At 39.0% G+C, this 12,004-nt stretch overlaps 1 protein-coding gene across 1 annotated transcript; it reads left to right on the top strand.

The window, feature by feature from the left end:
* The first annotated feature begins 1,772 nt into the window (after positions 1-1,772).
* kcnk1b (potassium channel, subfamily K, member 1b) lies at positions 1,773-11,192 on the top strand. The gene is made up of 3 exons (XM_040138606.1): positions 1,773-2,274; positions 4,745-5,140; positions 8,254-11,192. The coding sequence occupies exons 1-3, from the start codon at positions 1,920-1,922 to the stop codon at positions 8,508-8,510; spliced, it is 1,008 nt and encodes a 335-aa protein (XP_039994540.1). The 5' UTR covers positions 1,773-1,919; the 3' UTR covers positions 8,511-11,192.
* The last annotated feature ends 812 nt before the right edge of the window (positions 11,193-12,004 follow it).

The raw sequence follows: 12,004 nt of genomic DNA, 5'->3' as shown, positions 1-12,004 counted from the left end.
TTCTAAAATATGAAATAAATGTAGAACTCTGTGTTTACGTTTATGTACGTACGTTATTTTATAATATACCTCAAATCGTTCAAATTCATACAAGTGGCAAAAAAAAAATTAACTTGATAAATGTTTTCAGTGGGAACTTGTTTAATACCAGAGTAATCCAGGAATCCTACAATAGGAATATGAGCCTGATTGAGTTATGATGCTGCATCTAGGCTACCCCGAAATGTGCCCATTTGAACCAAATGGGAAAGGGTCTAAGTATAATATGCACAATGGGTAACTTTAGGTCAACTGCCACTTTCCACTCAAACCTGCACGAAAACATTGTGTCTAAACATCTACAGCTAAAACACTGGTTACTAATTAATTATCAGACACATCCTGAAGTGATGGGAGCTGGTGTTGCCCCGATATTGCTAAGTGTCTGCCTCAACCACTCAAATTAATATAGTCCCCTATTCAAAGGTTTGTTTTAGTTTTCACAAGGGAAGAGTCAAAGCCCCAACACTGACTGAAGATTAAATACTTGTGATTCACGAACATGAAGTGAACATGTAGTAGCATGACACATTCAGGAAATATCACACGAAAACCAGTGGGAAATCTGTCAGGCCTTATCTAATTGTAGACTGCAGGAACAGCAGAGATGTCTGCTCTCCTTTCTTTTGGGATCAGGAGGTACAGTGAGGTCGGAACAGTGACCTTATTCTGACCCTTGTTCAGTTTTAGATGCGGCAACAACCGCCTACAGTGGATGTTTTCGCTATAAAGCGACCTCCTGGACCAGCTCTTCTAGGAGCAAACATTACACCCACTCAAAATTCCAAACAGGTAGGTAAAGCATTGCAAAAAGGCAAAAGTAATGTCACAGAATAAAAAATAATGATAATAATGATAAATGAATCAAGTATTACATATCAAAACTGCATCTATAACTCAGAGTTGCTACAATATTTATTCTGCTAAATTTGTAGGGACTACCGCCAGTACACTAAAAATCCCAAAGGAGTAGGCATATTTCATTAAGTATTTTTTTAAAAGTTTACATTAAGGCGTCTTTCATCTGCAGCTTTAAGGGCCAGTTCTCCCTGAATCCACGAATCTACCTGTCTCCTCATGCCGCAAATTTCTCTTGCGTATCGGGGTTGCAACTTCCTCCTAATCACCTTCTTTGGTAACAAAATAAAAGGCGGAGCGACGGCGACAACAGCCCATTGTCGCTTTTCGATGGTTTTGAAATAAAACTGAAAGTCATCTCGACAGATCACCTGGGAGGACAGAGAGAGGAGGTTTTACGTCACACGGCCTTTGTCGCCGCCACATCACTTGCTCCCTTCGCGGTGCCATTTAAAGCTCGGAAATACGACAACTGCTGGTTTTAGGAGCCTTTAACTTAAGTGTTTTTCGGAAATAACATTTAAAAAAATGGAAATGGTATCATATATTAACGGAAGGGTTTGTTTTTTTGTCGAAAATAATCCCCCATGTACTTTTTTGTAGCCTATGATAGCGGCAGGGAGAAAAGTGCATAAAGCAGCGTCGCGCGTGTTTCTTTGAATTTAAAGGGTTTTTTTTTTTTTTTTGTTTTTTGTGAAGTCGTCCTACATCAGTGCTTGTTTGCCCAAGCCGTCACCTAATAACCAAAACCTCAAGTGGAGTAGCCCGGCCTATCAGCTTTTCCAGTCAAAACGCTTCACAACGCGTAATGTTGCCCGACTGCACCTGAAAGCCTCAAGTGCCACAGCAGGTTTCGCAGTGGGGGAAGAGAATCCTCATTCTAGCTTTGTCTTTAACAACATCCCTCTCTACGGGATATTTCGGCAATATAAAGACGTGAGGCGGCTCAATTCACAACGCTAGTTTATTATTATATTCATCTAAACCCGTAGCGTAAGACGGAGGTGACATACCTCTTGAAAATGCTTCAGTCTCTAGCCAGTAATTCTTGTGTACGTCTGATACAGAGTCACAAATCGACGTGGTACTTTGTGTCCCTGGTCTTGGGTTATCTCCTTTATCTGGTATTCGGCGCCGTTGTCTTTTCTTCGGTCGAGCTGCCTTATGAAGACCTGCTGCGCCAGGAGCTGAGGGCCATCAAGAAGCAGTTCCTCCAGGAAAATGAGTGTCTGTCCGAGGAGCGTCTGGAGCGGTTTCTGAAGAAAGCTCTGGACGCCAGTAATTACGGGGTTTCCATCCTCAACAACGCTTCGGCTAACTGGAACTGGGACTTCACCTCCGCGCTGTTTTTTGCGAGCACCGTGCTGTCCACCACGGGTAAGTGTCACCCCCGATAGGCTCAGGCTGGACAGTGTAGGTGATGGCGAGGACCACCCGCTGCGCAGCAAAAGATAGAAGATATACATACGATGTATTCAAACAGAAGTAGTCTCAGGTGGGCTCCTGTTCGGGCCTTCCCTCTGTCAACATTTTATAATTTTAACAAAACGTCTCTCTGTCTTACTTGCAGCGTACCCGAGCCACCACTAGGCCACACATACCTATTGCATACTGAACATAACTAGGCAGGTAATGGAAACAAAAGAAGTGTCACCTGGAATGTGATAACTGCACAGTAAATTAAACAGATTTTGCAAGAAGCAAATTTAATGTCTCTCCCTTCATCACTTTGACAACTCACCACAAGATTTCAATCTGGCTATAAAGCTGTTTGTAGCTTCATCCTTTCAATTAAAACATGTTACTGTTGAGTTTAGATGTAGTTTCCCTTTATCTTATATAGTTATTTAGACACGGAAGCTAAAGCTATATGTTTTTCAACCTTGCATTTATGTTGGCACGGCTTACACCGCTTTGCACTCAGCACAGCTTTTGATAAACATAACATCTCTGCAAAGGAGCAGCCCCCTTGCAAAGTATACAGTATATTACTGTATTCCAGACAGAAGCAGACCTTTATCCACTGTCAGGGACAGAAGCACACAAACTTGAAAGGGTATAACAACATCGCTTTCCTTTTCCCCCCGAGGAAATCACAGATTCAAATTTAGGCAAATCCTTTGAACAAATTGTTTTGTATATTTTGTCTGTAGGCATATGGATAGTTTTGCACAACACTGTGCATAGAGTCATTTTCTGTTATCTAGCGTTGCACAAAAGAACATGGCTTGCAGATACTTGTCTTGCAGTATACCTAAGGAACTTTAGTCTGACCACATGGCAGTAGTTATCTGAGGTTTGAACGTGTGTAATTGTGTAAATACAGCGTGCAGCAGCTGCCTAGCTGCATAAAACTTTGTTTCTTGTTTAAGCCTCAACAAAATTCTGTGGATGGCTAAACAGAAGCTTGACAGACAAACACATCAAATAGAGCTAAGATGCTTTGTAATTTATTTATTTTGTGCTTTTTTTGGTCTCAAACTTTTTGCTTTTATTATTAATCTCAGTGGCCCTTTCAGAATGATACTAACCATGATAAATCAATCACATGCCGTCTCTTACTGTTGGTTATTTAGTAATAACTTTGTTACACAACAGTTACAGACAGACAGAGTATTTACAAAATATATTACCAGACACCATTATGGCATAATTTTTAATTCTCACCAGACGAAAAAGGGGCACAAACCAGTGTGCAGCCATACATTCATTTGATTCTTAACAGAAGTAGTTGCAATGTGTTGAATAAATGCATAGCAGAAGCTGAAACTGAGTTGTTTAGGGATGTAAGAGCAGCAAACATACCGCTGTGTCCTCATTTGCACACTTCTTTGTTAGTGAGCCATGGCATTTTTAACACTCTTGTTAGGTCCACTTCATGAGAACATGTTAGTTTCTACACCAATGCCTCCTTCAGTTAAACGTGACAACTTCAAGACTGTTTTCAGTAATCATCCTTTACCTGCCTACAATTGCTGAGTACCTTGTTTATTGTCTGTTATTCTGTTTAATGACTCTTATATGCAGGACTCACTCCGCTCCTGTTATTTATTTCAGGGCATTGTTCTAAAAGAGCAGGTATGCTCAGCCAACCTACCCTGTATAAATGAAGCTTAAATAAGCAAGAAACAGGCTGAATTCCAAAACCTGGTGCGGGAGACGATGTGCAGGCTAGTATGCATACTAAAAAAAAAAAAAGAAACACCACAAAAATGTACAATAATTACAGAGAGATTATCTGTGCTTTATATTGTCCATCAACAGTCAGGTGCAAGGCTGTTAATGTTATCAGCACAGACAGATACATTTGAATTACAGTTTGTCTTTTTTGCTGCTGCTATGTATTTGAAGGACGTTCTCCTAATTTTGCCTATAATGAAGTGTTAACGTTGAAGTAATGCATCCTTATACTCTATCTGAATTAAGGCATGCCATAACACGAAGTACTTTAAAACATAAAAAATATCTTCGGTAAACAAATAAATTAGAAACATTACAGTGTAAATACAAAGTGCATAAATGTAATATAGCAAAGCGGGTTCAAAAATTAATGAATATGTCTTGAGTAAGTACTGAAATAAGAACGCATTTCCATAAATTACCCACAGATACGGTTTAATTGTGTGCTTACAAATCTGTTTGTTGGGAAAATATTTAGCTAAATTCTGTACTATGTGAATAATTTCACACCTCACATGGTAGTGCCACATGGGATTCTGGAGAAAATACAGACTAACATCATGCGATAGTTGATAGTGTAATAGAAAATGTTGTGCTCTCATAGAAATCTGTTCATGTTTTCATAATTGTAACCGAAACATTTTCTGTCATGTTTGTTTTCGTACAGGATATGGTCACACAGCACCTCTGTCAGATGGTGGGAAGGCCTTCTGCATTATCTACTCCGTGATTGGCATCCCCTTCACCCTCCTCTTCCTCACTGCCGTGGTGCAAAGGATCATGGTGTTTAGCACACGGAGGCCGATCATGTATATCCACACGCGCTGGGGCCTGTCCAAGCCACTGGTGGCCATCGTTCACGCCACTCTGCTCGCCATGTTGGCCGTCTCTTGCTTCTTCCTCATCCCCGCCGCCATCTTCTCAGCGCTGGAGGAGAACTGGAACTTCCTGGAGTCCTTCTACTTCTGCTTCATTTCCCTGAGCACCATCGGCCTTGGAGACTATGTACCCGGAGAGGCCGCTAATCAGAGGTTCAGGGAGCTCTACAAAGTGGGCATCACTGGTGAGTGCTGAGGATTCTTTGTATTTTCACTGCAAGTTGGTGGTAGCTCTAAGGCCTAAAATTGATTCATCTTACTGTCTATTTTCGTCTTTATTGAGGGGTTTTTAATAGTACTACATGAAGCATTTTAAACTGCATATGTCAGTGTGACACGTTGGTCTAAATACTGTAACCAGGAGATGAGACGACGGGTACATAGCAGTGATATTGTTTGTGACTGTGTTTCAAATCAGCGCCACATTTCTCATAAACTCTGATGCTTCCGATTGCAAAGAGGACAGTACTACTTAATTTGTTTGCACTGATGAATAGCACTTTCTTCCTTATTTAGCTATAAAGTAATCCAGCAATACATCCCAATAAATCCTATATAATTTGGGACACAATATCCAACAAGTAGCATAGTAATGGTATATGAAACTGTGCCTGTTTCTCAGAGTTAATGTTGTAATGATTTGCTGATGTGAGAATGGGAGCGGGTTTTATGATGGTGAACTATGACCTACCTAGTTGTGACACAACCAGCCGGGTCTATCCTTTGACCCGTTTATTGAAAGCTTCCGTTCAAAAAATATATTATACCATGTGCAATATGGTAAACACACATTTTATTTTATTGTAGTATTTCGTAGACTGATGGATAAGATTTAGCTGAACCCTGACTTACAGGTGTAAACCTGTTTCAGGTCTAGCTTGTAATATACATGGTAGTAGCAGCTTTACCTCAGCTTGACTTACAATAAAGTCAGAAATCAGTTATTGCACTTTAATTTATAATCCACACAAAACAGCTTGGGGTTATAGACAAAAATAGATATGATTTGTAGTTTTACTGCCCTGAAAGATAAAGTATGAATCATCGCTATTGATTTTAAAATGGGCTGCTATTACAAAATGAAGAAAAAATAAATAAATTTAATAAATTAAATAACTAGAAATGAACCACGACAGCCTTCGACAAGCTATGGACTTTAGCTGATCAGTAATACTCTTCTAAACAATGCAAAGCTCATTTAAAGGGTTCAGTTGCAATAGGTGTTTGGGAAATTTTTTTTCTACACTTTGGATGTGGCTAAGCAGCTGTTTGCTGCTGACAAAGCTACAGTCTGACATATTCCTGCATGTTTAAAGCCATATCAACCAGCCCGATATAAGAAGATAAAGTGCAGTGCAAGGTAAAAATTGGGCCAGGGTCTAAATCAAAGCAGCAAGGCATTGATTGCATTTTCTGAGTGGCTTGTGCAGCTTGCTGTCAGAAGCAGGGCTAATAATGACTACAATAAAAAACAAGTCAAACTCAGTTTGAAGCCACAGAGACTTGACAAGCTGTGGATGAATGTCGAGTACTAGTCCAGTGAACTGTCACCTGCATGTGTGATGTGGGCATGTGGTACGCACCAGCCAGAGAGACGTCATTCAGTAGGCACATTGTTGCCAGTCTGTATTAGGAGAGGAGGCTGTGACTGGTGTTTGTTTGTACAAATGACACTAGACACATTTGTACATCTTCCTCCGTGAAAAATTACATGTACATATTGGAAGGGACATCACCACTACCTGAAATAACATTTGGAGCACTGAAACAGAAGAGCTAATATTGATCAGTTTGTGCCATTTGCTGAAGTGTTGATTTTGCTAGTGCCTTTTGTGATAAGCAGTCATTGCTTTTGTGGTTTGCATTTAGGGTGTAGTCCTATTCTGAATTCATAGGGTATGTTCTACCTTCTTAATTGAGTACAAACAAAAAAGCTGTTGAATGCAAATACACAGTAAAACATGTAGCCTCCTGCCCACTTTATTTTTCTAGGAAAAAGGGATTTCAAATTTATTTTAAACCGTCACTAGGACTCAACATACCCTGGATACTGCTGCAATACTCTTACTATTTTTGTAAGTAGTAGTATAAATGGTAATAGTGCTAATAGAGTAGTTGTATCATGGTTTGTAGAGTTCAAAAACCGGGCTAAACACACCTAGGGTTTCTATTGGTTTTCAGGGGGTTTTTCATGTTAGATGCTGGCAAACATGGTTTACTTGTATCAAGTAGAATCCACTGAGTGAGAGATTTTACTGCTGGAACTGATCAATCAATCAAACAGTCTTTATTTATACTCGAGAGAATCATTGCGGGAGACCCCTTACTTCTGTCAAGGAGGTTATGTTTTCACCCGTGTCTGTTTGTCGGTTTGTTTGTCAGCAGGAGTATGAAAAAAGTACTGAACCAACTTGCTCCGAAGTTGGTGGAGGGATGGGGCATGGGTCAGGGAAGAGCCCATTAAATTTCAGGGCAGATCCAGATCATTTTCTATGAAACTGAATTTTTTTCTCTGACGTCTGGAGTATGTTGTTTGACATTGACCTTGGTGGAGGTATGCGCTCTACTGAGTGCCCTTTTAGTTTAGAATGATTTCAAGTCAAATTACATAAACAAAGAAAAGGAAAACAACAGAAAGGATATAAACCAATAGAGAAAAGGCAATAATATAGTTAGCTAATAAGTATTATTAAAACATTACAAATCAATTGAGACAATTTAAAATGTAGAAACTGTTATGTAATACAATTGCAAAAGAGGATGGGAGGTTTTAAGACCAGGTTTCTGAAATGCCTGAAAGGTATGAATGTATTGATTTTGTGGAGGTGCTGTAATTTATTCCAGTAATCAGGTGCCCTTAAATTAAAAGCAGTCTTTCAACCAACATTTAGTGCGAACTGGGCTTCCAGTGTTGTCTGAAACTGTTTATCTGCGTTTCTCCTCCTCTCTGACCATTCAACAAAGCACGCACTCTGTTCATGTTAACATGGCTAGTTAGCCACTGCCCTCTTGTGTCAGTGCGTATAAACCACAGGTTTTTAGGACAATAGTGAAGAAATGCATTACTCGTGTTTTTCCAACAGAGCGACCTACAGAAAAGTCTACAGTAATACAATAAGAGAATAAATTGTGTAAATTGTGTTAAGTCCCATAAAAACTCACTGTTCTAAAAACATACTTAAATCTAGGGGAATGTTAAAGGGATTTCTTATAGTACTACTCTTACAATACTACTCTCTGCAGCTAATTACTCGTGCTTCTTTCAATCCCTTTCTTTGCCCTGTGTTTGTCTCATCAGTCTACCTGATCCTGGGTCTGATAATCATGCTCGTGGTGCTGGAGACCTTCTGCGAGCTGCAGCAACTGAAGCAGCTGAGGAAGATGTTCTACCTGAAGAAGGAGAAGCCGCAGGACCGCCTCGCCATTTTGGAGCACGACCACCTGTCCTTCACTACCGTGTCCAATAGAGCCACAGTCCGCAATGAAGACAAAACCCAGCCGTTTGTTAGTGTCCCAACTCTGGCCTCTCCCAGTGATGATCCCATGATTCAGTAGACAAAGAGAGAGCAAACATCTGTTGAAGGATGAAATTATGAAAGTAGAGTGTATTGCACGCAAGACTATAGGTATAAGCTCAGCCCTGCAAATTTTAGTAGTAAAACTAGCTGAGACTACTCAGATCAAGCAAACAGTCTCCTTTACCAAACCACAATACTGACAAGAAAGTATAGTGCCATGCAGCAGAGATTAAATTTATGTACATTAATTAGAGGGAAGATGAATATTTTAACAGGGACTCTAAAGACAACGTCAGTGATAAAAGAAAAGCCGTCTGCTGTATTTATGGCTCACAGGAGCTAAGCTCCTTTTATGAGCTGTATTATTTAGAGCATATTTAGGAACATTTTAGAAAGCAATTGGTCTCTTAAATCTAGATTAAATATAGGACAGTTATCTGTAGTCTGTCACAAAATAGTACATAAATATGTATGTATCTTATAAATAGAGATGCTTGACAGGTATGTGGAATGTACATAATCAGGTAAAAGATGTAAAGTAAAGTAAAGCACCATCCAGAATTGACACACCTCTAAAAGATGAGCCAAAGTGTTGCCAAAACATAAAAACAACTCAAGTAATTAACCGTCATACATTATTTTTTCAGATGGAGCTTTGACAGGAACATTTGGAATGTTTTCTATCGAATGATGAAACGATCAAAGTTTGTTGGTGGATAAACTCTGAAATGCTTTATTGGATCCTTTTCAACTGGTTTGGCTCCTATTGTTTTTTTTGAAGTGTTTTTTGAAAGTTTCAGGGACCTATTTTTTCCGTTGCATAATGTGGGTCACATGGCTGACTGTAAGAGAGGTTGCAGTCGATCCTGAAAAAAGTATCTGAAAGAATAGACAATACATTTTATGAAAAATAAGTGAACCAATTTACTTTACGAACAAGAACGTAGTTTTACAGTCTATGTTTGCAGCATTTTTGGCTCATCTTTACAAAGGTGTTAACTATTCTGGTTGCACTCCACATTGTTGCGTTTCATTGTGAGGGAAAATATTTGTCTGCCGATATGTGTATTTTCTCAACATTTTACAGTGCTATTTCAGGGTTGCTCATGTGTGGTGATAAGCACTATAATTTATTGATTTGTCTGAATGGCTTAATGTGTGCTAGACCGTGTGAAAAGGGAAGTGAGGTTAGCACAGATTTGAAAAAAAAAGGGAACCACAGAGGGCTGGCTGGCCCATTGCATTTTACTGTCAATAAAGAGAGCTCAGTTTGCACATGTACTGGAACCAGGCAGTAGTAGGGAAAAAATAACTGTTTGGGATTTCTCTGTAAGGAAAAGGACATGGTTCCAAAGATTTCATCTGTAAAATAGGAGATATTTTAATGAAAAAGATAATGTTATTTCTGTTGTGGATGATCTGTAAAGGCTTGATAATTGCTCTTAAGATAGAAAAGAGCAAGACATTGAACACAAACTATTTTACTGTATTTACATCATTTGAATGTCAAAATGTATATTTTTAGATATGACATGAGGAAGGTTTACAAAATTTTGTTAGCAATTTATGAAAGTAATCCTGCACTTAAAATGGTGCACTGGAGAAAGTTGAAACTATAAATTAGAGCAGCAGGAGTGCAGCTTGAATTGACACATCCCAGTTCTGATTCTCTACCACAATAGTTTTTAATTTCATCAACCAAGGATGACTTTCCATAATGTCACACTTGCAGTTGTTCCATAACACTTGCAAGTGTGTATCACATTGGCATTGAAACCCTCTGAGTATTTTTGAAAATATATTTCTATCCAGAGGAAAAATGTTCGGAAAGAAATACTAATTTCAGGCTGTTATCCGTCTTCTAATATTGGCGCAGACACCCACACGTACAGTGTAGCATACTGCTGTATCACAGACTCGTTTTTTTATATACACGTTTTGGTGCATTTGATAGAAAGACATGCATTTGTTATCGATTTTAACAATGTCTCAGTCTGTTCGCTGCAGAATTTTTGACCTCATCTTTCTCTGCTACATTGACACATCCAAGACACAGTCACAGCCTTTTACGAAGTCTTGAATGTAATGTTTTTTATGCCGTTTGCTACAGTGAGGTTCAGGGCTGACCGGGGTGCAGCATTGCTTCTTGCTGTTCCGCCGGCTCTGTTAGTTTTGTACAGGTGAGCTGCAGCAAGGTGTCATGACCACTTACAAAATTAGCTTTGACTGGGTCGGCATCTGAGTTACTCACTGATCTTCAATACTGTATTTTATAGATCAGTGGGATTGTTGTTTTGTTTTTTTTTTCACCAGTCTGGGCCTTCATGTAAACTGTGAACCATTGATACTGTTCATATTGTCTGCTGAGAAAAAGGAGAACTTGAATTTTTTTGCCTAGTTGGGGTTTCTCTTTTACTGTAAGAAGTTCCACTGTTTTGTAGTTAAATTATATAAATTGATGCAAAGGCTTTGACCCTTCAGCGTTACTGTTTTGGCAGTGTTTGTCGTCACACAGTTTGTCATGAAGGTGAGAGCTGTCAGGTAAAGTAGTGCTAGTTCTGTTCAGGGAGTAAACGTGCGAAGGATGACAAATTGAAGCATACTGTAGATACATACGGTATACACAGTGTTACAGTACCAATATTGTAACGTGGGGTTTCCAAGGAGCCCTGAGGTTTTCGGGAAATTCATTTCAGCATTAAAAGTGAATCCCTGAACTGTAAAATATCAATGTGTCTTAAATAAAGTGTTGGTTTAATATTACTTAATTGACTTCTTTGTTAATTATTTTATCCCACTGAACGTATTAGCCAAAGCTACTGCTGGGCATATGCTCAATGCCAAAAAGCATCAAAACCAGCTGATAACAGTTTCAGCTGTCAGCCTGTTGCAACACGTGATTATATAACATGCATTTATGACAAAAGTGTACTTCAAAGGAATACAATTAAGGGTGAGTTGTGGATCATAGCCAGGCTTTAGTACACACAATACGACTTGGGTGAATTGGAAAGAAGAGCAGAACAAATATATTTGATTATCTGTGGGGGAGCTTTTTTAAAGAAAGAATCAAATTGTTGGTACTTGAAAACACGGTTTTAGTTATTCATCTAATCTTTGAATATGAAATGGAGGTGGATGTTGAGTACATCTTTGTCTCCATCACAGAAAAGCAGCAATTGAAGTTGGAGGTGAACAAGAGGCTTACAAAGATCCCAGGCAGTAAAAACGCTTTCTTATTTCAGCATAAATAGCAATGATTTGCACATCAGACTCATTACGTGTGGCACCTCATAAAAGTGAGGACATTGTTAGCTGTTGAAAGACACTGATTTATTATGAGCACATGACACAAAGCTTTTGAATTGCAAGTTATATAGAAGCTTTGGTATGATTACAATATATGGCACAAAGAAATATGTACAACAATTACTAAAGGACCTAAACAAACAAACAAAAACTCATCTAGATGTATATAATAGTTTTTTTTCCTGATCTGTCGCTGATTATCTGATATCTTTCAACCTCAGC

This window comes from Xiphias gladius, chromosome 11, assembly GCF_016859285.1.
Source record: "Xiphias gladius isolate SHS-SW01 ecotype Sanya breed wild chromosome 11, ASM1685928v1, whole genome shotgun sequence".
Classification (NCBI taxonomy): Eukaryota; Metazoa; Chordata; class Actinopteri; order Istiophoriformes; family Xiphiidae; genus Xiphias; species Xiphias gladius.
The sequence above is the reverse complement of the archived record's forward strand: the minus strand, read 5'-3'. Positions and strand labels throughout refer to the sequence as shown.